Source organism: Simochromis diagramma, unplaced genomic scaffold (genome assembly GCF_900408965.1).
Source record: "Simochromis diagramma unplaced genomic scaffold, fSimDia1.1 OVJJ01000457.1, whole genome shotgun sequence".
Taxonomy (NCBI): domain Eukaryota; kingdom Metazoa; phylum Chordata; class Actinopteri; order Cichliformes; family Cichlidae; genus Simochromis; species Simochromis diagramma.
The window spans coordinates 320,639-347,499 of NW_024387277.1; the positions used below are offsets into that span (position 1 = coordinate 320,639).

Consider the following 26,861-nt stretch of genomic DNA (forward strand, 5'->3'; position numbering starts at 1 on the left):
TGACATTTTTCCTGTAAAGATACAAAGCACTGAGCATCACAGTATCCTCACAGCGTGTTACCGTGGATACATACTGTAAGGTTGTTAAATTTTCTGCGTCCTTTCAGACCAACCCCACGTATCTCGCCAAGCTGATCTTCCAGATGCCACAAAATAAATCCACCAAGTTCATGGACTCTGTAATCTTCACTCTGTATAACTATGCATCAAACCAGAGAGAGGAGTACCTGCTACTCAAGCTCTTCAAGACCGCCCTGCAGGAGGAGATCAAGTGAGAAGCCCGATGACCTTTCTAATTCACAAAGAAATGTCTTAAATTCAATAAAAGACTTGTCATCAACAACTGTGTGCAGGTCAAAAGTGGACCAGATGAAGGAGATCGTCACTGGAAATCCTACCGTAATCAAGATGGTAGTGAGCTTCCACAGAGGTGCACGGGGGCAGAATGCACTGCGGCAGATCCTGGCGCCAGTTGTCAAGGAGATCATGGATGACAAAACGCTAAACATCAAGACCGACCCAGTGGACATCTACAAGGGCTGGGTGAACCAGATGGAGTCTCAGACTGGAGAGGCCAGGTGAGGTGGAGGTGTCCTCCAGCATCTTGTTCTCCGAAAACTCAGAGACACCACCTGGAGCGGCACAATAACAAGATTTTAAAGAACACTACCTTGCACATATAGGTACATTAACCTTATTCTATGTATCCTCCCTCATACTGTTGTTTACAGTAAGCTGCCTTATGACGTCACTCCGGAGCAGGCCATGAGCCACGAGGAGGTGAGGACCAGACTGGAAGCCTCCATCAAGAACATGAAGACAATCACTGACAAATTCCTGTCTGCCATAATCGTCTCTGTGGAAAAGATTCCGTACGTTGCTCCCAACATCGCTGTTTGGATCGCATTTTTTTTCAGTGCCCACCTCTGGCTTGTGTCACAGCATCTGTGTGTTTTATTTCAGATACGGGATGCGGTTCATCTCCAAAGTGCTGAAGGACACTCTGCATGAGAAGTTCCCAGATGCTACGGAGGATGAGCTGCTCAAGGTTTGCATCAGTCATTTGCAAGCTTAATGCTCTTGTTTATCCATGAGGGGCAGCCAATCAGGAGAAGGTTATCTCACACGGTGGGAGGAGCAGCTTAAATGTTGTGTTTCAGACAGGACGAAGCATGTTAGCACTATGCTAACACCCAGCAGGTGTTATTTTGAAGTGTGAATCATGCAGACTACTTTAGTCGTGTTCAAGAACATCGGCATGTCTGTGCCTGTGTCGTCTGTGCCTGTGTCGTCTGTGCCTGTGTCGTCTGTGCCTGTGCCGTCTGACTGTGCCTGTGCCGTCTCTGCCTTTGCCGTCTGTGCCGTCTGTGCCTGTGCCGTCTGTGCCTTTGCCGTCTGTGCTGACTGTGCCTGTGCCGTCTGTGCCTTTGCCGTCTGTGCTGTCTGTGCCTGTGCCGTCTGTGCCTGTGCCGACTGTGCCTGTGTAAAACTGACAGTGCTACTGACAAAGAGATGTGTGGCCCTAAGAGCATTACATGTTCAACCATGCGACACAGAAAGCACTCTGCATACAGCTCACTCTTTCACACTCTGACCTTTGACCTGGATCTTTCATAAGCCTCTCTTCTCCAGCCTTCTTCATCAATCATTTGCTTCGCTCTACTTTCACTGTTTGTTTCACACTCTTTCCTTTTTTTCCCTCCGTACTCTGCTGTTGCTCTTCTCTCCCCGCCTCACCAACCAGCTCCATCCTTCCTTTCCATGTTACGGCCGACTGATGACACAAAGGTGAGCCATGCCACTCTTCTGGCTCTCCTTCTCTTACTGCTCCACTTGTTCCTTACACTTTTAAGCGCTCTTCTGCATGACACACTAGCACTTATCCTGGGAGTCTGTTCATTACCCTCATGACTAATGATCCTAAAGTAGAGGGGTTCAAACCATAACAGCATATACAGTCTTGGGTTAAGGCCTCCTTTCTATATAATTAACATTAAATCCGATGAAGTCATACCTGTTGATACCTGTTGTTGCTCAGTTAGTGTTTTCCAGTCTGAGGTTTTAGATCCCAAACTTTCTTTGTCTAATAGTTTTCTTCATAATAGAGACAAAGCTTTGAAATGCTGCTGATTTTTCTGGTGGTGATCATTAAGTTTACTTTGAAACTTTCAGATTGTGGGCAACCTTTTGTATTACCGCTACATGAACCCGGCCATCGTGGCTCCCGATGCCTTTGACATCATCGAGATGTCTGCTGGTGGTCAGCTGACCACCGAGCAGCGACGGAACCTGGGCTCTGTGGCCAAGATGCTGCAGCACGCTGCGTCCAACAAGATGTTCCTGGGAGATAACGCCCACCTCAATCCCATCAACGAATACCTTAGCACCTCCTACCAGAAGTTCAGGTCTGATACGATTATGAATATGTGCACGTAGAACAGCTAAATAACAACCAAAACTGTTACTTTGTTACCGTTTCTGTTCCCCGTGACATTCTCCTCCTGTCTTCTGTCATAGGCGCTTCTTTCTGGCAGCGTGCGACGTCCCATCGCTCGAAGACAAGTTCAACGTGGATCAGTACTCAGACTTGGTCACAGTCACCAAACCTGTCATCTACATCTCCATCGGAGAGATTATTAACACTCACACAGTGAGTTTGACTCACCTCATTCATCCATTTATCTCTCACTGACTGAGACTGAGGTGCCAAAGCGCTCGCTTTAAGGTGGTCTTGAAAAGTTTTGCCTGTACAGTACGAACACTGATCGGGTACTTGTACTTGAACTTGTATCCTTAGCTGCTGCTGGACCATCAGGATGCCATCGCCCCAGAGCACAATGACCCCATCCATGAGCTGCTTGAGGACCTAGGCGAGGTTCCCACTGTGGAGTCCCTCATTGGTGAGCTTTGTCGCTTTTTTGTAATATTTAGGAATTAACAGTAATAAGACAAAACAAAATGAACAAAACCACTGGAAGTGGCAAACTGCTATATATGTATATTAGGGGTGCAACGATACTCGTATCGATATTGAACCGTTCGATACAGTGCTTTCGGTTCGGTACGCATATGTATCGAACAATACAACATTTTTAATTTATTTGATCAACTTTTCTTCTGACGATGCTGTCTGTGTTGAGCGCTCAGTGGATCTGCATTCGACTACTCCGCCTAGGCTGCACTGTCGAGTGCAGATCCACTGAGCGCAGCGCAAGCTAGCGAGACAGAAGTTAAGCTCGTTGCAACATGGCAAATTGAACCTCCCCCACCCTCATTCAGATCTGGCGTTTGGAACTATTTTGGTTTTCATGTGAAGTATGACCCTGAAGGTAAGCGCGTCATAGACAAAAGTAAAACAGTATGTCGGATGTGCCACGCAATGCTCAATTACATGGGTGGGAACTACTGCGTTAGCGCAGTTTGCTCGTTAACGTGTTATGCACGGGGCGATCCGCGGTAACTCGTTAACTGAGATTTGCCGTGTTGTGGCGTTAACGTCATTTCAACGAGATTTACGCTGACAGCACTAGTGGGAACACAACGAATATGACTGCACATTTACGCCGACATCATCCTAGTGCAAAGACAAGTGGAAGCAGACAAAAACAACAAGCATGCATGCTACAAACTTTACCCGAGTCATTTAGACAGCCGTTAGCACATGATTCTCCTTATGGGGACCTGATATGTTTCATATGCTGCTGAGAATATAGCCCAGAAGAAGCGGATAGTATAGCTTTTATTTTGGAAAGAGCCATTTCTCTGTAATAAACTCTCTTTTCCAAAGATGAGTGATTTCTCGATCAGATAGATTTATTATTTTATCAGCAACATGTTTCAGCAACATTAAATTTAAAAACTGTACGTTTGAGTTAAAATATATATTTATAATTTTAATAAATGACAAATGAAAAAGGCATGAACATTTTTTTTTTGTATCGAAAAAAATATCGAACCGTGACACCAAAGTATCAAACCGAACCGTGAATTTTGTGTATCGTTGCACCCCTAATGTGTATATATAATATAATATAATATAATATAATATAATGTATATAACTGGTGAATAGCAAATATTTAAAAGAACAACAAAAAAACTTGTTTTTACAGACTAAGGTTCATTAATGTTTGCTCATTCTTATCGTGGGCTGTAAGCTTGATGCCAAACACACCACATGCCTCTGTACAATAGGTACACCTATGGTATGTTTTTATTATTTAACATGAATTGCATATGCTCACATTAACTAGCTATAGTGTGTTAGTGTGAGGTGTGCATTCACACTCTGGGTGGCAAAGCAGACAGGCTGATTGATCTTCAAAGGACGATCACAGGGAGGGTGCAATCACAAGAACGAGTATGTGAGGTTAGCTATAAGGTTGTAGCACTTAGGTTTAGAGAGTGCTTCATGGAAAGAAATTTAAAGACATTTGTAGAAATATAAAACATCCAAGAAACGGCTGAAAACTTCCAAATCATTTCAAATCTATAAGAAACCCCTGGGTTGCAAAACCCTGTGAAACATATTTGTGACTAAGAGGAAGCGTCTGTCTGGGTCAAGCTTTCAAGGCCAACTAAATGTTTCAGTTTACAGGACCTTAAATGTTGGTAGAGTGGAATCGATCCCTAAATGACTTCAAATGTGCTGCTGAGCGTGGCTGCACCTTAAAACGTAACCACAGAACATTTTCCTCCAACGCGGCTCTTTGGTTTTCATATCCTGGTTTTTGGACTTCCTCTGGCCTAAAATATGCCGGCAGGGAACGTTTGTGTGAAAACAACAGGTCTGTCTGAAACGGTGGCTGTCTAAACCCTGCCTCCACTCTGCAGGTCACGGGTCAGGAACTCGTCAGTAGTTTACGATACCTTGTTTTCTATTGCACTCAGGTGAAAATCCTCTCCCCGCTGACGACCCCAACAAAGAGCTGATGGGCAAGACCGAAGTGTCGCTCACTCTCACAAATAAATTCGATGTCCCCGGTGAGGCCAACGCTGAGATGGACGCAAAGACGCTCCTGCTAAAGTGAGTTCAGACCGCAGAGTCCAAGTCAGCAGCTTGCTGTTTGTCGGATCTCTTTGACTTCTCACATCTCCGTCTTTGTGTTTCTCTCTCCAGCACCAAGAGGCTCATTGTGGATGTGATCCGGTTCCAGCCTGGGGAGACTCTGACCGAGATCCTGGACTCAACAGCCAGCCCAGAGCAGGTGGGGAGTGCATGACGTTGTGTGTTTCTGCACCAGGTCTCAGTAATCTGGATGGGTGATGACTGTAACCAAGTCAACATCTCAGCAGATGGTCCTGAGACATGTCTACTCAGCATGTTGTATCTGAGCGGAAAACTACTGAGCTGCCTTACGACCCAAAACAGGAACTGACTTTTACACATGACTCTTTGTCCTGTAGTTGGTGAATTACTAACACAAAACTGCAATAGCCACATATTTGGTAACATCCTCTTTCAATCAAAAGGAGTGAAGTTTATGGGAAATTAAAAACTCACTACAACTAGTGTAACAGTATTACTGCTGCCACTTCTGTTAATGACAGTTTTAAAGACTCTGAACATAATGTGCAGGAGGCAGAGTACCAGCGGGCCATGCAGAGGAGAGCAATCAGAGATGCCAACACGCCTGAGAAGATGAAGCAGGTCAAACCGGTGGTGGACGACAGCCTGACGCTGCAGGGCAAGAAGGACAAGATCAAGAGTAACCTGCAGAGGCTGGCAGAGCTGGGGAAGGTCCACCCGGAGAACCGCTATCAGGACCTCATCAATGACATCGCCAAGGTAAAATAAACCGCTCGTCCCTTCAATGGACAAATAAGAGAGAGGCTGCCTCACGGGTTGTCGTTTCAATGTCTGCAGGACATCAGGAATCAGAGACGGTATCGGCAGCGGAGGAAAGCCGAGCTGGTGAAGCTTCAGCAGACCAACGCCGCCCTGAATTCAAAGAGCAACTTTTACAACGTGCAGATCGACTCCTACAATCAGTACATCAAGACCTGCATGGACAACCTGGCCAGCAAGGGCAAGTGAGTGACCTCCACTGTCTGCTGGTTGTTACTGCTGTCATGAGCTGCACTGCTGCTGGGGATACGGCGAAGCTCAAGTTTGTCACCTACATGTTGGTAAAGTTGTGCGTTTGTCAGTGCAAACCTCAGTACCACATCTGAAACATACTGCACTCAAACGTCCAGCGTAAATGGGCTTCAGACGTGACCTGAAAATGTCACATCCTGTATCCTTTCCCTCCGCAGACGAGCTTACAGCTCACGTCTGATTTGTGTCAAAACCAAAAATAGGAGCCAGTCTCTCACACTGGTCCTTGGACTCCTTGTTTTTGGGTTTTAATCTCTAATCACTGAGTGTTTTATAGCTGCCAGATTTTTTTAATGGACCATCGTTGCCTCTGAAGGTTCGAGGCAGGTTGAGCTTCATAATCTTTTCCTGGGGGATTAAAGATGTTCTTGGCCTGCCCGGCATCTTCTCTCACTGTTGGTGTGGCAGAAAGACCTCTTGATTGTGCCACATGTCTTCCCTCGGCAGACCTGGGGGGGACAAAGAAACAGAAACTGAACATGCACTTGACCAGATGGGCAACCTTCAGGCTTGTTCTCATCCTCAGCTCAGTGTGAGCGTTCGTTAGCACAAGCTGATGTTTGAGGCTCGTGGTTAAAATCTATCCGCCCATAACAGAAACACAGGCAGTGGCGTGGGCTGCTCGGTCAAATTTAAATCACGAAGCTGTCTTTTTGTTCGTCTTTTGGCTGTTTGAACTCTGTGAATGTGATGAAATTGCTGTTGTTACATACAGCATAAATCTTTGTTCTTTTCCTCCATTTAAATGCACGTTGGCGACTTGCGATGCGTCGTCTGCTGCATGGTGACCGTGCAGCATTGGCTTCAGTGTTTTTAAAGTCTGCATGTCACAGCCTAGAATACAATAGTGAGCCTTGAAGTCTGTGCTGAGAGCTGCTTTTATTGTACACTTGTGTGTCTTTCTTCTCAGGTTGTCAAAGAAACCAGGCGACAACAAGGCTAAGAAGAGCAAACAGGTTTCTCAGAAATACACAGCCGCCCGCCTGCACGAAAAGGGCGTGCTGATCTCCATAGAGGACCTGCAGCCCAACCAGTGAGTTGTGCAGCTGATCACGTATACAGTTAGCTTCATGAACAGCCCAAGGTTAGAAGTCTGCCGTTCCTCTGCTTTAAACAGCCGTCTTCTGCTCTTTTCTCATCGCAGGTTCAAGAATGCCATTTTTGAGATTTCCCCATCGGAGACGGTCGGAGTGTTTGACGTGAAGGCCAAGTTCATGGGCGTCCACTTGGAGACGTTACAGTTAGAATATCAGGTAGCGTTGCCTTTCTCAGCTTCGTTGGCTCTTCTCACAGTAGCTTGACCAGCGACGTATTGTGTTTGAGCTCTTTGGGTTTTTGTTTCACAGGATCTGCTCCAGCTGCAGTATGAAGGCGTGGCAGTGATGAAGCTCTTCGACCGGGCCACCATTAACGTCAACCTGCTCATTTTCCTGCTCAACAAGAAATTTTATGGGAAATAGAAGAAAGAAAAAAAAAAGAGAGGAGAAAAAAGGGCTAGAGACACTGAAACCACAACCCCCCCCTCTGAGGGTTGCTTTAAAGCCCTGACCAGAACCATGCTGTCTCACCTACACATTTCCTCCAGCACGTCTCCACTGTGCCTATACAAGTTTATGCATTATGTTTTATTACATGGATATGTAGTATCCTTTATTCTTAATGCAAAACCTCCATTACCCAAGTTTTTTCCTAGTCTTTCCTAGTATCTCTCATTGAGGCTCGGTCAGAGGTTTAAGATTTGTAATTTCTGTTTTTGCTCTAAATACTCTGAATATGTTGTGCATGGGCTTAGATCTAAAAAGAAAAAAGTGTATTTTTTTTATGTAAAGAGAGTTTTACGTCTTTTTCAGCTGTTAGTTCATCCGCTCACCTGACTGAGAAAAGCCCGATGAACATCATCGATGTGCATGCGCACTTTTCAGCAGGGTTGTAGTACACGGCACTTTGTCCAGGAAAAACTGAGAGAAAAGAAAACGATGGGCTCCTTATCTTTGATCGTGTGTTTATGGTGAAAGCGCTGCAGCCGTCTCTCTCTCTGATCATCTTCTCCTGGCTTTACTGTGACATCAGTCACCAAAATGTCCAATTCTAACACTGAGCTGCAGGAGTGTGATGTTACCTCTGAAGTCCAGGCTGCACTGGTGCTGATCTGGCTCTGAGGCCTTTCCTGTCTACAGACGGGTCAGTGGTTTTGAGTGGACTGAGCTGGCCGTGACTGCAGCCCTGCTGCTTCTCAGAACTGACCTGCCGTGCATTTGTGCTTCTGGCTCCCGCAAGAGAAGCAAGCGAAACGTGGAATCACACGAAACTGGGCAGACGTGCCGCTTTGCTGGCTTTCTCAGATAACTTACTGGAAATCATTATTTTTCTTTTTATCTTGTAGAACGATTTGTTACGTTATAAAATGGGTAAGCGCAACATGATGCCTGATGAATTGTAAAACAAGATGGGATTTGGACTTGTAAGCTGAGCAGATGTTAAATACTGAGAATGCTTCTAGCGTTGAAAATACCTGGTCGCCATTATTTATATTTTATATGTTTTCAGTCTGCTGGAGCTGATGGTTGCACCATCACCCAACGAGCTCCAGTGTGCGTGCAGTGTTACAGCACCTTGTGGGCCCACTAGATGTCACTCTGCGCTGTCACGTCGTGGCGTTTGAGTGGTCCTTGAAGCGATTGTTTCAGCCAGGCTGAAAATCTGTGCAGACTTGGTGAAATCGATTTTGCTTCTCACGCAGACTCACTTTGATCGGAGGTGGCCACCTTGTGCTCGCTTCATTATTTGTTCTTCATTTGATGAAATGTGCTTGTTCCAGTTTCAGAATAAAGCTCTACCAATGCACTGCCTTTTTCCTAATCTTACAGTTTTTGTGCAGGAAGAGAAGGCGTTTTCCCAAATGAGCATTTCCATTTTATGTTACAACCACCTGTAAACCCACCTCCACTACACACACAACCAGAAGGAATGTGTAGTGAAATTACAACCCGCTTCCCATAAAGTTTGGATGTTGCATAAAATGTTAATAAAATGGTGATTTTCAAATCTAGATTTGATTGACAATTAAAAAGAAAACATTAAACAGAAAATGTAACACTTTCAGAAAACGTTCAGTCCATTCTGACTACGGCAACAGCGACATGCCTCAACAAAGCCCTGGAAAAGTAACAGACTGAGTATAAAAGGAGCATCTTGGAGAGGCAGAGGTTCAGCACTGCAGATCGCTCTTCCTCAATGTAGAATTGCAAAGACTTTGATGATCTCATCATCTGTGCTATGTAATAATATCTACATATTCTAGGAAGCTGAAGAATTCTGTGCAAGGATTTCTGAGCCCTCAGGCGGCACTTCAGTAAAAACCAATGTGATTCTGTCAGGGACACTTCCAGACATCACGGTGTCGTCTACTGATGCAGGTTCAAGCCTTGCGATGCGCAGACAAAGCCATACGTGAACCGGAAACACTGCTGTCTTAACATGGACCGAGGAAAAGTGGAAAACTGTTCTGTGGCCAGACAAATAGAAAATGTGAAATTTGTTTTGGAATACAAGGATGCTGCATCCTCTGGGATAAAGAGGAGAGGGACCTTCTGCTTCTCTGCACTACATTAGTGTTTCCACACGAGTGCTGAAAGGTAAAGGCAGGATTTGGAGCTCACATACTGCATCTATTACAACAGCGTGGCGTCACAATGGCAAAGTCCAGGTGCTAAACTTGCTCGCCTGCATTCCAAAGCTTCCATCAGCAGAAAACATTTGACGCATCGTGAAACGAAAGGCATGACAAAGACGAACCAGGACTGCTGTGTCCTTTCCCAACATTTCAGCAGCTGGTCTCTCTGCCCAGAAGTCTACGGAGTAATGCTATTGTGCACAAGATATGCACAACATGCATTCTGTTTTTATTTACCTGTTATACACAGTATTCCAACTTTTTTGTAAATGTGTCATACTACTGTGTCATACCCGCAGTTTTCAGTAATTTGATGTATTGTAGCTAAATGCTGAGTATTCTCAGTGTCTGCAGGCTCGACAGCAGTGTGGAGTTTTCCTGCACAGATGTTTCTGTGTGTTTGAAAACTGGGTGCCCTGCATAAACCTGAGACACACACCAAACTTTGTTTCCTGTTTGACTGATTGGATTGTTCACATATCATTAAGATTCTGATTTACACAACCTTTTGTTCCAACAGAACAGTCCAGCTCCTGAATTCTTTTACTTTCCATCATAATATGTGCAAAATCTGGATTTCTAATAGGTGAATTGTAGAGCACAGTGTACTCATGTTCATGGTACATTCATGCACGATGTACATTTTAAGGGTGTTTTTCATATGTATTTCAGAGCACGATTTGGACATAGCTTATTCCAAGAAACACAGCGTTTTATTATTCTATTTCATAGAAACATGAAAATTAATTTGATAAATGCAATACTTGCATATCTAAATAGCGCATTTAAGAAAATCTTGTAAGCACAGAAGTAGTTTTCTTGATCTATAGCTATAGCCAGTGATGTTCCATGTTTTGTTTTTACTTTTTCTTGTTGCTGCGTAAGGTAAGGGCGTGGTGACTTTGTCGCCCCCCTGTGGATACCACAGGTACACACCGCCTTTGACGAGGTAATGTTTTTCTCGCAGTAGTATGAGGATAACAAGCCAGCCGATCTGAGTTGCTGTTACTCGCTCCCTCAACCAAGGACGAATAAGCTAAAAACATTTTTTCCGAGAGACTTCTGGTTTATCGGCGACGGGGAAACCACCGTTTTTTTTCTTCCCTGTCGGCGCTGTTTGTTTTATCTTCACGGAGTCGCTCGGCTGGAGTTTGTCTGCGGTCTCTATGCTGTCCATGGATTAACACTAGAGTCGACTCCGAAGCGCTGTCATATCAGCTAAAGTGTCAAACTGTGGATTGTGATCCTTACGTCACTTGCCAATATTCAGCGGCTGCTTTCCCCGGTTTGGTTGGAAACAAAGTGGAACTACAGCTAAGTCTATGCAAAACGAGCGGAAACTTGTTGAAATACAATTCGGCGAGTAAACCTTTGGCCAACTGCGGGTCAGCTTTACTAGCGGGAGTGGAGAGATTTAGCTAACGAGGCTATCAACTTTCTCTGACCGCAGCTGTAAATATTTAGGTGGAAGTTTCCTCTAAAAGATACCGACAGCGGGTAGATGTCGACAAGCAGATAAAGTGCATTTGTCGGAATTAAAATGGCACTGACAGTAGCTTAGCCGACTAGCTGTCGCTGTTGCTCTCCGTTCACTTCCAACGCTATGTTAGCAGTGACAGCTAACGCCATGTTAACGTTAGATTCAAACAAGTGGTTCGCTGGAAGAGTGTCAGCGTGAAGTTATAGCTTAATTTTAACCCATTGTCGCCTCGCAGTTTGCCTAGAAAGTCAGAGTAAATATATACTTTGCAAAGTTTTTATTTTGTCCGCTTTTTAGTCACACTTAAACAACTTTTATTAAAGGGAGCTTTGAGTGTTAGCCTAGCCGCGTTAGCTTGCCTGTTGCCTTGTAAAAGCATTGAGACAGTGCAGCCAGCCGAGCTGCGTCTGAAGTGACTTTAGTTTAACCGATAACGCGAGGTGTGTGCTCTTAAAATTCTCATGGGTTTGCTACAACGCTTGCTGAGAGACTTTGCAAAATAAGACCCCACCAGCACAGTCTTCAACTCAAAACAAGTAGCTGAAGTTGTTGAACTGCGGCCCGCACCATGTCCAGCTCCCCAGGCACAGGTGGCTCGAACCCCAGGAAGTTCAGCGAAAAGATAGCGCTGCACAACCAGAAGCAAGCAGAGGAGACGCGGGCCTTTGAACAGCTGATGACGGACCTCAATGTCTCAAGGGTAAATGCGCTTCACTTTCAGCTTGTTGACATTTATTGCTCTCTTGTCTTCTACGCGGATGTGGTCATGTACCTCATTCACACCGGAGCTGTCAGGCTTCATCTGCCGGCGGAGATTTCTGGTATTCAACCAGTACTTCTCGTTTCTCTTGAGCAGCCGTAAATCACACCCGTCGATACTCGGCTTATGCAATTCTACTCAAGAGCCAAATATTAAGCAACTTGCGACTTGGGGTGCAGCGATTGACGTACAGCCTTTTTAAACTGCAGTCGGCGGTGAGACAGGAATGGGGAAATTGGCTCCTTAATATTTGCACCAACCGCTTAAAAGCCGTCCTGTTTGTCATGGGCGTGTACAGGATTTTTCTTTAATGGGATGGCACGGGGAGGGGGCACAGGAAGTTTTTTTTTTTTTTGTTTTTTTTTTTAGCACAAATAAATAAAGTGTACACATTAGGCACAGAAAACATGGGCACACTTTTCCAGCTTCTGTGTAACCCCGTGATGCCGTTATATGAAACATTTTCTTTTTAGACTTACTTTTTACTAAAGTCATAAACCTACTTTATTTTCTTATATATTGTTAATTTTAATATAATATTTTATTAAAAACATATCTAACACAACCGTATAAAAGTTTGAGCATAAGAATAAAGTAACTAAAGTAAAAGCACTCATTATGCAGAATCATATGCATAATGATTTTGTCTCATAAGTATTTATGCATTTGTGTATCAGATGAGTTTGACTCCTTACTTAATGACTTTTATCTGTATTTATATAGCATCATTCATTAGAGTTATATTTTTAAACATGCAAAATAAGACATAACTAAGCTTTACAATATAAGTACAATATATTAATCTATATTATAGTGGAGCAGAAGTAGAGACATAGAAGTACTTAAAGTACCAGTGAAGTAAAAGTACACGAGTACTTTTTTCCCCCAGACTGTGCTCTCGCTCGTTGGCGCTGGCGTTGTAAGAGTAACACTACCATATGCTGATGGCGTTGGCAGCCGGCCTTCCAGGCCCCCTTCTGGACATGCTCCGGCTTCATAAACACTGAAGGAGTTTCCTGTTCAGAAATGCAGAGTTTACACGTAGTCAGTGTATTTCTTGAAAATGCTTTCACAGGTTCAACCTGATGCTTACTGTCTCATGTAATACGAATTTGAAAAGAGAAGTCCAACTAGGGCGAACTAAAGAGGCTCGTGATGTTGGCACATTAGTTACATAGTCTCAGTCTTTGTGTCAGTCAGTGCTTCGCTTCACTTTCTTCACTTGTCACATTTGTATACTTGTAAACATGTGATGACCAGTGTTGGGTTACAATGTAACAATTAGAGTAACGCATTGCTGTAGTCACATTACATTTTTCAGTAACTCGGTAACACATTACTGTACTTAGTTCAGTAAGTACACAGCTGTAACCATTATGTTGTTACTTGCATTAGTGTTTTTTCAGTGTGCCGCCTTTTCCAGTGAACTGTTACTGATGACAGTACCTAATTCAACGTGTGACTCTAGTTTAACAAGTTGCGAGCAGCAGCAGGTTTGTAATGCAATAGTAGTGACAAAGCAAAGTATCCAAAACATCCAGTGACATGGCACAAGTCAAAATATAAGCAGTCTGGGTCGTGTTTTCTCAGGAAATTTAAAGTAAAAGTATCAAATAACTGTGTAACACGTTAGTATAACAATAACTAAAGTAACCTTGTAACTCTTCAGCAGCCTGCACAGTATTTGCCACATAGTAACATTGAAAGTGAAACAATTTTCTGCCTGGCACGTTGAACATTTGAGTGTTTTAACCTGTTGCTTACAGCTCCACTATGCAACTACGTCAGTAATTTCCATCTGTCGTTGGCGCTTCCTGTCATATGGACTGCAACCATGGCTCCATATGACAACCGATGCTCCAGCCATGCTCGGCTGATTCATTTGTTTACATTTGGGTTGCACATTACCTGCTGGTAGCATCTTTTCCTCCTTCGTAGTCTGGTTGGGTTTTTTGTTTTGTTTTTGTTGCAAATGGTGAAACATGTTTGTTATTTTGGCCTTTATTTTCCAAAGTGCTGTGCTTTGTTGGAGGTTGCTAAGTAGTGCTCTTTTAAGTTGTTGTCAGAGTCTGGCAAGCAGCTCTTGCTCTCAGACATTCCAGGACTTGCCTTGTTATGCACACTAGGGAAGTCATGGTGTTGCTATAACAATGATGTTCTGATATTACACTATTTCAATGTCACAACATTTGTCTTTAGGCCAACAGAAGTCAATAAGGCTGCTGTTGGCAGATGTTGTTGCACGTCCCTGACATGACCACCTCATGTACTCTAGGAACTGTGCTCAATGACTGAAAAGATGATCAGAGCGTAATTCTGAATTGTAACTCAAACAAAGACAGATTGATTCTCATGCGATGCTACAAAAAATAAAGAGAAAATGATTAAAAAATAGATGAAAACGTTTCTGTTATTTCCAGACGGATGCCAAACGTTAACATTAGGAGCTGGTAATGGCTCCTGTTGTAGCTGCTCTGTCTGAGAAAAGACACACTTGTTGTTTAGTGGTTAAACAGCTCTCCACACCAACACTAAAGCCTCATCCCAGCTGTGAAGCATTAGGGTTTGGAGGTGCTTTGCTACCTTAGACCTGCATGCGTTGCAGGTGCAATTACGTCAGAATTGAGATGGGAAGTTTTCTTAGTTACTGAAGACATTAAATGTACAGTGTTTGTGTATTATTTGCTAGATTGTTTAGATTTGTGACTAGGATGATATCAGACCACACATAAACCTGGAAAATTCATTTTCCTGTGACTGTAAACCTTATGCATTCCAAGTCATAAAAACTCCTTGGATGATAAAAAGGCCTTTTCACATTATTCTCATTCCATCCACTGACAGTGGGCTCTTTCTGTGTGAGCGAGAGTCCTAAATGGCTAGTCAAAGAGGATGTGGTTTTGAGGCGACACTGAGTTAAGTTTGCCATAAGATGTGAACTGTAAGTGACCTCTGAGACAGAAAAGCCCAGTCAGTGGCCAGGCCACAGGGCACACTTGAAGCAAACAGCTGAAATTAGAAATAGCTGCTTCAGCATTTACACCGACCATAAAGTCTTACTATCAACCCCTGAGAAGCTCTGCAGAACTCTGCATTGTAGCGAGTACACCAAGAGGCTTAAGTCTGCACCCTTCACATCCATAAATATATGTAGATGTTACATAAAGGCTGACCCAGACACTCTAAGAGAGGCAATATTTTTTTCATGTGTCCTAAATTAATAATAAATGTTACTGAAATTTGAGGCTAGAAACCCTCTGACATTAAATACCAGTTGTTGGCAGTAAAAATTTCTGAGTTGGCTTGAGGAAGCCTGTCTTTACCAACTTTTCAGTCGTGTATATCACAGACCCATTGGTTACTGACCACCAGCACCTCTAAACACCGTACCACTGTCTGCTGTGCTGCGTGTGCTGAATCAGAACAGTCTTTCGCCCACACTGCACAGAAACTGATACATTTTGTGCCAAAAGATAAGGTTTTTAGTCCAGTGGTCCTAGCTCGCCCCGAATTTCTTGCCAACTTCAGTCTCTTTGTAAACTCTTATACAACACGATACAATCAAACAAGGCCAGTCTTTGAAATTTAAATTTTGTCCTTTCAGCGCTCTAAGGGAAGTTGCCCCTCTGATTTGCCTATCCCTGATCACAGCTAAGGCTGTTTACCTTGGCAGAACAAGCTGCCTTCTGTTTTCTGCGAGGTAATCATTGTGGCGTCTTTACAGTAGGCTGCTAATGTGGACGCCAAGCTGCCCATTTCCTAGAATGTGTCCCCAGTGTCCAGTGGATATGGCTGCTTTTTAATCAGACAGACAGTTTTTAATGCATTTATACATTACGCCTGTCTCTCTGTTCACTTCCAAAATGTAGATGGTAAAATCAGATTGAATAATAAGAGCACAGCTGTGCTAAAGCATCTGGAGTGGCTGCTTGCACTACGATATTGCTTCAAACTGATTGAAAACCATAAATCCATTTGATGAGACATGCAAAGAAAAAAAATGCAATTTGAGGAGCAGTGACAGTATAACAGGAGTGGGCCCCAAGTGACATTTTAGACATCCGCAGGATATTGCAGAATTTGAAGTATGATATAAGGTTGCTCAAATTCATTTCTCATTCAGAACTTGTTCTCTACGTCCCCAGACGATCAACACGTGACTCTGTTTTTGTCGCAGGTCCAGTTTCAGAAGATCCAGCAGCTTCGCTTGTCTCAGTCAAGGGCACAGTACTACGGAGGCTCTCTGCCCAACGTCAATCAAATCGGCAACACCAGCACTGAATTTCAGGTGGGAACTCGTCACCATCAAAATATACAGCACCCACACAGACTGCATTCAAAATGTAATAACACCTCTCTAAGACTTTAAGCAAAATGAAATATCACGGACTTGATAAGGTCGGTATGAAATCTGTGTGGGAAAAAAAGCCCAGAGGTTTAACAGAAATACTCATTGTGCACTTGGGCCAATTCTTGTGCAGTTATGCTGCAGTGAAGTTGAGCCAAATTCAACTCTTTCACTAGACGAGCCTTATTTCTGTCTTTCTTTATATATGTATGTTTGGTCTTGGTGGAGCTCTGCATTAGCGCTGCAGCCGCATCAGTGCAGCATTGTTGTTCAAACCTATTGAGGAGGCCTCACAGGGCTAATGTCAGTTTGAACATGGCCTCAGGACATACTGGTGCAGAAACACGGGAGGTTTTAGTCGGTTTGAAGTTTTGAAGTTAAGCTAAAAAAAGATTTCTTATTAAAAGAAAAGAAAAAGATGTGTGCTTTCCTTGAAATTGCAGTCCATCATGTGTAAGATCTCGTTTTCATTGAGGGGTTGTTCAAGGTCAGCTGTGTTTGATGCCCACTTTTGATGTGCGGCTCAACTGCAAAAGCAGCAAAACTGTGTGCTGGATCTTTAGAAGTGCAAACAAGCTGCTCTCGAGAGCATTAAATAATTCACTTGAGTTTCTGCAGACTGGAAGAAAAACCAGGATAAAACATCAATGCTGCAGTTCTAACAGAGCTTTTCTGTCACACTGGGACGTGTATCAGTTCTCTGAGGAGTATCTGTCCTAAGATACAAAGTCCAGGTAAAGGTGTCCCTGTTAGCTGAAAGAATGGCCTTTTGAGGTGGAGCGTTCCCCTCACTGACGGATAAAGCCTCCCTCACCGATCGAGTGCATTCTACTGGGAACAAAATGCCACAAACTAAATGGCTTCTAGCTCTTACTCGATTGTGATCATTTGTTAGCCCTAATTCAATTAAATGAGTGCAGAGTGCTTAATGTAATACTTTCCAAGGCTTTCTTAATCAGACAGAATTAACCCATTTAATCCCAACTTTTCCCAAACACCACAATACTACCATCACGTGTTAAGCCTTAACGAGAGGTAGAGCAGGGTGATATAGCCAAAAATATTTATCATGATATATATTTGAAAATTTGCGATAACGATATAACTGACGATATAATTGACGCGAGACAAAACAGAACTCCACACTAGCGAAAAAAAACCCATCCATTTCTTTTCACTTAAACAAGCAGCTGTTTTTTATGTGCATTAAAGCTATATAAACATTTAACAGTGTAAAAGTAAATTCCTTGCTGAAAGTTTAACCAAAAGGCATTTCCAGTAGAAATGGGCTGACATATCCTGAGCATAACCATGTATAATATCCACTGAAGTTAAAAAGAGGTGCTTTGCTACATTAAACTGCATAAAAAAAAGTCAAATATGTATTTTTCGGACCATAAGGTGCACAGGATTATTAGGCACATTAAGCGAAACAAAGCAGTCAGATAAATCAAACTTTATTCAACTCACACTTCTTGCTTCCTCCACTTCTGTACTATTGATTCATTAATGCTGTATTCTCTCACAGCTGCTCTATTCCCATGTTGTTGCAGTATATTAATGACTAACCTCGTATTGTGGATGGATTATCTCAGTTGTTCTCCTGACTGAAGTTTGGTCCGTTTACAGCATCCTGCCATGCGATTGCATTTGTCTCTAACCATCAGGAACCTTCACGTTAACTTTTATCGAGTGGAAAAAAGTTAGCGTTCATCCTCCAGCTTCACTGTTTATGTTATGCTAACATAGCTGTGTCGCTAGCGATCACGTAGCACATCATTATATACCAGCTAGCCCAACTTCAGTAACCCTACAAACGTCACTGCTGTTTAGTTTTCTGTCTTCATTTATGTTGGAAGTGATAGCAGAGCTGTACGTTTGAATTTTTTCAGAAATCTCCCTGTCAGAACATGCTATATCATGCTTAGGTAACTAGCGAAACTAGCGAGCTAACTTCCGCTAACTTCCTGCTAGCTTCTAACTCCGTTAAATGTAATAAATTCTGTTTTCATGGATGCCTGGATGTTAAACTTCATAGTTACACCTGGTAAAGCAGCAACGCTGATCGTTTTATTAAAGATAAAAGAATTTAGACAGTTTTTAACTCTCAGTGATGCTGCAGTGTTCGTTTGACTTTGGGACCTGGAATGGGCAGAGTTTAGGACCCAGATTGCTCCCAGAATTACAAGCACCTTAGTCCAACAAATATGGCAATAACGACAGCCCGCTTGCATGTTCTACAAAAAAAGTGCTTTGTTGTGCATCTGATGGACAAACACCAAACCAGTTCCACATCACTGAAGTGGCAGCATTTTTACAAACTAATTCTGGTTCATCCGTTTCACTCAACGATCCGCGTTTTCCCTTCTCATTCTCTGTTGCCACCATGCTTTTTCGGCCATGTGCGTATGAAAACAAAGGCACTGTGCATGCGCGTTTCACCCATATTATGTTGCGATATTTCATTTTCTTATCGTTGCCTAACATTGTACCGGTATTACCGTGAACGGTATAATATGGCCCAGCCCTAACGAGAGGTGGAAACGTCCTCTGCTTGATCTCAGCTGACTGGGGTGATAATCTGTATACTGAACTGATTTATTTCTCCACTAAAGTGCGACCTCTTAAACTCCAAAATTCCTTTCATAAGACCTGAATACTGCAAGCATACAAAACCTAACCAATGCAATAATGCAACACTACTATCGGTAGCGTGGAGAGGATGTCACACAGGCTTAGTACAGCCGAGCATATAGCAAAGGTCCGTTGGGAGCATCTGGCTGAGGCCTCGGGCAGTGAGGTCTTTAAATCCCACCCTCAGTCAGAATCTCAACAATATTCCAAGGAGATCCTGAGTGCAGTAAGGTCTATGTCAGGGTGCTGGAGAGGGGAGTCTATCCGTTAGTTGAAGCTTGGATTCTGGAAGAACGATTTGGTTTTCGTTCAGCTCTTTCTCAAGGATATTCAAGCATTTGTGGGAGTTTTCCCAACTTATCTCCATATGTGCACACAAAACACAACTAGTAAACTTGGAGAAGGGATCCAGTTGCATTTCGGGATGTTTTGGGAAGTTGGGGTATGTGGTATTCCTATCATGTCCCTGTACAGTGGGAGCTTGGTTCACATTGTTAGCTACAAGTCAGACTTGTTCTCGGCGGGTTTGACTTTGCCAGGACTGCCCTTCATCACTGACTCTGATGTAATTTTATAGACTCTCTAGGTGCTCTCTTTCTAGTGCAGGCATGGGATGGAAGGTGTTGAGTTCAGCTATTTCAGGATCTCATCTCTGCTTTGGGTAAATAATGTGGTCTTGTTGACTTCATCGAGCAATCACTGCTAATTTGCACTGAGGCGGTTTGCTTTATGCTCTATATCTGACCCATTGCTCTCACAAATCACTGAGGATAGTGGTTGTGGTTCTCTAGGTGCTCTATGTCAGTGGTCCCCAACCCCCGGGCCTCGGACCGGTATCGGTCCGTGAGTCGTTTGGTACCGGGCCGCGAGAGTTGAGGCTCAGGTGTGAAATGTATGGTTTTCAGGGTTTTTAATCGGTTTCAGCGTTATTTTATGCTCTGTTACCTGCCGCTCACTGTTAATGTCTGTAAGATGTTTAGTCTTAGTGTTTTAATTCTATGACCACATACCTGTGGTCAGAGCTGCATATATAGACATAACTACCAGACACTTTAAAGATGACTTGTATGAAAACAGATGGTTCGATCTTTATGTTAACATAGTTGAGTAACAACTGGGTTTCAGCCAGGGAATAAACAGCTCTAAACTGTTAAACATGTGACATTACATGTATTTCACTGTGGCACTTTATGTGATGAAAATGCATGGGTACATATTGGTCTCTGACAGTGTTTGTAGACTTTTAAAGGGGACCTATTGTGTGTATCTGTCACATTTTTCAATGTTGGCTTTTAAATTACACACATGGCTAAAGTTTCAGATAATCTGGCTGCAGACTGCTCCATATGCTCGCTGTCAGGTAGTTGTTTTTTATGCACAGCAGCATGAGATGTCATAGAGAAGGGATATCTCTGCGTTGGTCATCTAAGGCCCACAAACCCCATCGACCTGCTGTTTAAACCGCTGGTTTGGGAGGGGCTTCCAATCAGAAGAAAGTCATCTTAACCAGAGGGGAAAGGGGAGGAGCTACTACTGAGGGCCAGTGACTGTGGCATAACTGCTCTAATAGTGTACAAGAGTGAAAATATGGAGCACAGTGAGGTGTAAAAGGTGTTAGTGATCACATTAAGTCTGTTCTGTTTAGGTGTACAACCTTAATTAACATGATTACTAAACGGCTCATTTCAGTTCTGCAGCACCTTTCACCAAGTGTCAGCAGCTCTAACTACATTTCAGGAAACAGCTTTTTGATGTGTGTGACGTGAACAGTTCCTTTGCTGTGTCCTTTACAGGGTGGCTTCCCTTCAGGTTTGGACTCTGTGAGAGGGACTCGCCACCACGGGCTGGTCGAGAGGGTCCACAGGGACCGCAACCGTATCAACTCTCCCCATCGCCGACCCCTCGACAAGCACGGCCGGCAGATATCCTTTAAAGCCTGAACGAACGATAGTTTCTGTGCAATACGGATGGTGTCATCATCATGAAAGGTTAATCGACGATGAGAAAGTGGGTGCTGTGGCTTCCAGGTGGTTTTTGTTTTGTTTGTTAATGGTTTGTGTTCATAGTGAGCTTTAATGTGACGACACTTACTGGTGTAGGCAGATGTTCTCTAGCCTCAGGAGCAGAATTAGTCATTATGCTAATTTCAAGTGTGACGCAGAGACAATGTGCTTGCTTTTTCCTAATAGACACTGACAGCAGGAGATTCTCAGCATCGTCTGAGAGCACACTGAAGGTGTGGGTACATATGTGTGTGTTTTGCATGCACGTGTCGCAGTAAGTGAGACTTTCATGGTGAAGATGCAGGAGCAGAGCGGTGATTGTTTGACTCGTAGCTGCGACCTTCATCTCATCATGGAGTCTCATCACAGCTGAAATGAGCAAGAGAAGAGAAATCATTTCGTTTTATACGTCCTTGTAGATTTCACGGTCGGCAGTGAAATAATTCAGGATTTGTACGATTTTACGATGCACAGTTAATTACTGTGATTGTTTTTAGCAGTCAGCAATTACATGCGCGGTGTTTGTCAGGATGCATAACAGCTGCGTAGGCAGTTCACGTATAATAATTTAACTCATGAATGATGAGCAACCATTATAAGAGATGAGAGAAGTAACTTGGACAGACTGTTCTAAAAATGAATTTGCAGTGCAGGAGAGACGGCCCGATTCCTTTTTAGACTGAGCCTGTTGTGTGCTGTTATCATTATCCAACATGCAATCGCACAAAAACAGTAGCTGCTTCTAACCGATGACTGAAACATCAGTTTCTTGATGTGGATTCATTCACACCCAGTTTTTTATATTTAAATTAAAGATTTGTTTACACTTCTAGCAGCCCTACTTGTTTCTTCTTTCCCTGCCTCTGCACAGATGTTGAAGAGAAGCTCTTTATATATAAAAGTTTATATATCTATACTAACTGACTTTAGTAAGATTGCCAAAATAAAATCAATACTCTGGTTTGAATCAATACCAAAGTTGTTGTGCATCTGTTACACTATAATGAAACAAGTGGTAACTTGTGGGGTGGCTGCATGCCAAATATCCTTGGGCAAGATACCAACCTAGAGTTGCTCTGTGATGTGTCCACTGGAGTGTGAATGCTGGATAGAAAAGCACCTGCGTAGAAAAAAAAAAAAAAAACCTAGAAAAACGTGCTCGTACAGATGGGTGTGAAAAGCTAAATGAGCCCAGTGTAGAAAAGTGCGACATAAGGACCAGTCCATTTACTTTTCCTGCTGCTCTGAAGCGAGCTGGGCCCTCTAACCACAACCTGCAGGTAGACTGGTTCCTGTGGGCCCAGTGAGCTCACTGAGGGCTAGCACTGCCAAAAGCAGTCCAAGAAGTTGTACTAAGACTCTGTCCACTAACTGGAGAGACAGTAAGTTTATTGTTATATTTATTGTCACTAAGTAAATATAACTCCGCACCAGTAGGCGGGTAAAGTGTCTTGCCCAAGGACACAACAACCAGGACTGAAACACACCACACCTCTTCCAAAGCTTACGACAGCTTCATTAACTGCTGTATGAACACTGCCTTCAAAATATACACATTACATATACTCTCTATTTCAGTTAAGTTTTGCAGCTGTACATTTCCAGATAGGAGCATAAGCTGCACTTCCTTTTGATCACTTTTGTTTGACATAAAACAATAAAGTTGAGCCCAGTTTGCAGACCTTTGTTCTGCTTAACAGTTAAAGAGCTGTGATTGTGGTTCACATCAGCGAGCAGTAGAACAGGATGAGAGATTAGGATGGATAGCTTTGTTTGTTTGTTTTCTAATTTTAATGAAAGTTGTATACTGTAATGTAACATGTAACCTGGGTGGGGCCCCCGTGTTGATGTTTGATCTCGTAGTATCAAAACAAAAGCGGTGGTGTCAGTTCTGTGCATTGGTGTCTGCAAAGGTCAATAATGAGGTGTTTGTTGCTCAGAATGGGCCCTGTGGGACAGGAGGCCATCTAAGCACCTGTGCTTCATGGTCACATGGTGTCATGGCCTTCCTGTTTAATATCTGATTATTTCAATAGTAAAAATGTACATCGCAGTAGCGGAAATGAAACTTTAGTCAACAACACTGGTTAGAACTGCTGAGAGCCAAATCTACCACTGTGCAGATAAAAAGCTGGGGGGAGGAGACATGTCATCGTTGCCCTATTAGGATTGAACAGTAATCTTTCTATCAGCTAGGCTACTGATGATAGGTTGAACTTGAGCTGGAAACTCGACCTTCTACTTACTCTTTACTTGTTACATAGTGATTACAGGGGGCAGCACAGCACCTTCAAAATAAAAATGACAAATTTGATGTCAGTCTGATCCTGACTATGAAAGTTGGAGATGCTGTCATCGTGACAATGGCACAAACTATGAGTCTGATCTGTTTGATTCAGTCATCAGCAGTGTAGCTCAGGTTGAAGGTATTCCAGTTGCTTTTGTCTTAGGCACAGTCAGGTCGTGTGTGTTTATACTGCTGGAAAGATCCGAGGACGACCTGTGCTGCACACTCTCTTTTTCTGTTTGTTACGTTAAGCAGCTTTCTCACCTTCATCGATACGCACATATATACACTCCACCTTTCATGTCAGCTCTACTGTTCACATTGCATGCATGTGTTTGAGGAGGTGCACTCACACTGAGACTTGGAGCAGGGAAAGGAGAAACTAGCGTGACTGTAAATGACAGCTTAATGAATGCAGACTCACGCTGAGACTGGACCATTAGTTAAAAATCACAAAAACATGTAATGAAGTGTGTCTGTATCAAAGGACACCTGAAGCCGAGACACTTGTAGTGGATTGTTCTTCTGTTTTTAACAGTGGCAAATCTTTAAAATGTGATGGTGGCTCCAATAGGCCAGAGAAATGCAGGGTGGGCTGATTTTGAATGATTTTCCCATTTCAGGCTCACTGCTCATATAGAAGAAGGTTGTTCATTCATTTTTCCTCTTTGTGCGCTCCGGGCTGGACTCCTCCATTGTAGCTGTTGAAAGGTGTTAATCCAGTTTGACTGGATCATGGCCTCTCTGCTCTGTATCTGGGCCTGTCCGATGTTTTGTGTGAGAACTGATGAATGACACCAAGTATCTAGATTGTAAATCTGCCCCATGTCAATAATAATCCATGTGATACAGATTCTCCTGGAACAGCCGTCAGTCTCGCGTGGCTTTGCTTGAATTAAGCAGCTACCCCGTATTTCCAAAACAAAAGACCTCAACTCGCTGAAAGAGTAACTGTTGGCAAGACGAAGCGCCACCCTGCCCTCTCGCAGACAAAGCCAGGAACTCTGCATCAGCATTCAGGAGTAAATCAAATAATGCTGCCATTGTTTCATGTTGTTCAGCAGTCAGGTTGTTGGACAGCATGTTAGAGCAGGAGTCTCCGCTTTAAAACATCCAGGATGGTGTGCCCTCTCTACTGTGCACCACAGCGTGTGTATAAAGGCAAACACGTCTTTCTTAAATGTTGTTTCACTGAGTGTTTTGGGACGGTTGGTTCTGTTGTTCACACCTTTTCTCTGCTGTACATCACTTCAGCAGGGCTTTGACCTGCTTCTTATAGACAGAACACATCTGCATATCTTTTATAATGAGGTTTAATTCTGACTGTTATGTTATGGTGTTGATGTGTCACTCGTTTCCTTGACCAAAGCCTACATAGAGAGCTCTCCGTATGGAGCGGTGTACCTGTCGCCACCTCCGGACAACAACTGGAGAAGGTGAGTAGAGCCTCCGAGCTGCTGACAGAATGCTTATCGTCTTTTCTTCTTCCTCTAACTGGATCGTTTTACAACAGGAACCATTTGCTCCTGCCAGTGTATTTCCCATATCAAGTCTGTCTGTGTGCTTGCTGTTATTTTCTTTTCAAGTCCAGACCCCAGCTATCTCGATTGAACACAGATCAGTGAGTAATGGCTGAGTGAGGTGCTGGAGCAGGCTGTTGGGTGGAGTTGTTGGCCTCGACTGTTTCTGCACAAATGTTTCAAGTGTGAAAATGCTGCGTTGGCCCTGAGAAGCCTGCGCCTCACTGAAGGTGTCTGACAGATAGCCTTTTGTTTTAAAGGTCATGCCCAGCAGCAGTCATCCTACTGCTAAGGGATTTGTGTTGTCGCTGCCCCGTGGTGCAGAATCACCAACTTAGCTGAAACTCGGTCTCTGCATCTGCTGGAAGACTGTGCTGGGCTGGACGCCTGAGCTCTGATCGTGGCTGCGTAGAGCAGTCAGTGTGCTGGTAGACAGCTTTTTCTCTGTGTTTACAAGGCAGTGAATTATGGGCCTGTAATAGAAGAGCTGAGCCAAGCTCCTCCCTTCTCACTCTTTCAGTCTTGCTGTGTTTCCACACTTTGTGTTTTGTATGCCGTCTTGGCCGGCTGCCGATCAGCCTGCCTCGTTTTCTTCCACAGCAGCGACGCAGACATTGGCTCTGCGTTGCAGTGTACTATAACAGCTTGCGCCGAAGAACTGAATAAGGCCCACGCCCTTGCGTCATTGTTGATAGCACAAAACAGGTTGGCTGACAAACGTCCTCGCGGAGCAGCCAGACGTCAGCGCACTCGGAGTGGGCGTGTTTCTTACTGAGCCATGTGGCACAAAGAACTAAAAGCAGATTCGTGCATATAATTTCGGCACCGCTGCTTTTGTCTCAGACCTGTTCGTGGTGAATGGTTGAGCTTGTGAATTTAGAGTATGAGCAAACGTGACGATCATTTTGACGTGATTCAGTCACTGGACCTTCTGGCATGAAGGCGCACACAAGTCTATGAACGATAATGTGAACTCGTCAATCGATTGAATGAGTCTTCAATAGGTTGTGATTCAATTGTGCTAGAGGATTTTTTTCATAGTTTCTCTGTTTATAGGTGCAAAGTACTCAATCTAAAATCCAAATACTCTTATGTAAACTGCCAAAAAACCCTTTGTTATGCTTGTGGTCATTTTTCCTTTCGTTTTCTTTTCCTGTTCCCTCTTCGTGCCCCTCTGCAGCTCCATCAAGTCTCTGCAGGCCAAATCGAGCCTCCTGCTCCAACCTGCAGCAGATTGCTGTCACAGTGTGTAACAGGGATAAGCTTCCCCCTCAGCAGTGGATTTTGGCCTACTTTACTGTCACAGGCAGAGGAACTACGAGTACCATAATGCTGGTTATAAGGCGTACCATAAGTGGAAGCACATTGGGCAAACTCTGCTGCCCAGTTTGTCTGAGTAGAGCTTGAAAGCTCAGAGAGCATCCCTGTCCCCCTGCTTAATGTTCGCATGTTCACCTGACATCCGAGGGCTTTACATGTGTTTTCATTTGCTTTTTAGTTCTAATGATGTAGTTCATCATTCTGAGATTTGTATATCTGGCTGAGCCAAGACAAACAACAACAAAATGCTAAGTAGCCTTCCTGAATTTTACTTATCACAGTTTCCAGATTGTGGGTTTTGAAAAGCTGATAAGAAGTTTAAACGTTGACTTAATCCATCAGTTTATTATCCCAATTTGAAAACAAAAGGTTCAGAATATTGAATCTGGCATCGTAATAATACTCGGAAGATGCTTATAACCGTCCATGAATGAGGTTAATACAAGAGCATTTAAGATTTAAATTACAAAGATCCAATTTCAAATCCCTTTGAGGATCAGGGGCACGCTGTGGTCTCATGCCAGTGCCACTGCTGAAAATGAAAAACTAACGTAATCAGATCTTTGCAATCAGAATAAGTTGCTCTCAATGTTTCATATGATTTAAGACTGAAATCGATGAAGTAAAGCTGTTTCTGCTGCTCTTCTCTTTGATGAATATATGATGTTAGATCAGAGTAAAGTGCTTGGGAGCCATAAATAAGGACCCATATTTGCCCGTCCCCTCTTACTTTCCGTT

The 26,861-nt window shown here is 43.4% G+C and overlaps 2 protein-coding genes across 5 annotated transcripts in view; both read left to right on the forward strand.

Annotated features, from left to right (window-relative positions):
- Nucleotides 1-8,942, forward strand: part of iqgap1 (IQ motif containing GTPase activating protein 1) — a 42,812-nt gene extending 33,870 nt beyond the window's left edge. The window contains exons 24-37 of the mRNA XM_040002815.1: nucleotides 108-271; nucleotides 354-578; nucleotides 732-872; nucleotides 964-1,048; nucleotides 2,173-2,405; nucleotides 2,518-2,650; nucleotides 2,798-2,900; nucleotides 4,889-5,024; nucleotides 5,118-5,205; nucleotides 5,577-5,786; nucleotides 5,865-6,031; nucleotides 7,009-7,131; nucleotides 7,243-7,351; nucleotides 7,445-8,942. Of these exons, the coding sequence (XP_039858749.1) occupies nucleotides 108-271; nucleotides 354-578; nucleotides 732-872; nucleotides 964-1,048; nucleotides 2,173-2,405; nucleotides 2,518-2,650; nucleotides 2,798-2,900; nucleotides 4,889-5,024; nucleotides 5,118-5,205; nucleotides 5,577-5,786; nucleotides 5,865-6,031; nucleotides 7,009-7,131; nucleotides 7,243-7,351; nucleotides 7,445-7,558 (2,031 nt within the window). The 3' untranslated portion in view covers nucleotides 7,559-8,942. The remainder of the gene's footprint in view (nucleotides 1-107; nucleotides 272-353; nucleotides 579-731; nucleotides 873-963; nucleotides 1,049-2,172; nucleotides 2,406-2,517; nucleotides 2,651-2,797; nucleotides 2,901-4,888; nucleotides 5,025-5,117; nucleotides 5,206-5,576; nucleotides 5,787-5,864; nucleotides 6,032-7,008; nucleotides 7,132-7,242; nucleotides 7,352-7,444) is intronic.
- Nucleotides 1-26,861, forward strand: part of crtc3 (CREB regulated transcription coactivator 3) — a 59,994-nt gene that overhangs the window by 5,019 nt on the left and 28,114 nt on the right. For 2 of the 4 annotated variants that reach the window (XM_040002816.1, XM_040002820.1), the window contains exons 1-4: nucleotides 10,748-11,951; nucleotides 16,189-16,299; nucleotides 20,787-20,915; nucleotides 24,658-24,719. In XM_040002816.1, the coding sequence (XP_039858750.1) occupies nucleotides 11,820-11,951; nucleotides 16,189-16,299; nucleotides 20,787-20,915; nucleotides 24,658-24,719 (434 nt within the window). In that variant the 5' untranslated portion in view covers nucleotides 10,748-11,819. Of the gene's footprint in view, nucleotides 1-5,904; nucleotides 5,913-10,747; nucleotides 11,952-16,188; nucleotides 16,300-20,786; nucleotides 20,916-24,657; nucleotides 24,720-26,861 lie in introns of those variants that run through there. The other 2 variants (XM_040002819.1, XM_040002818.1) reach the window with 2 other exon arrangements.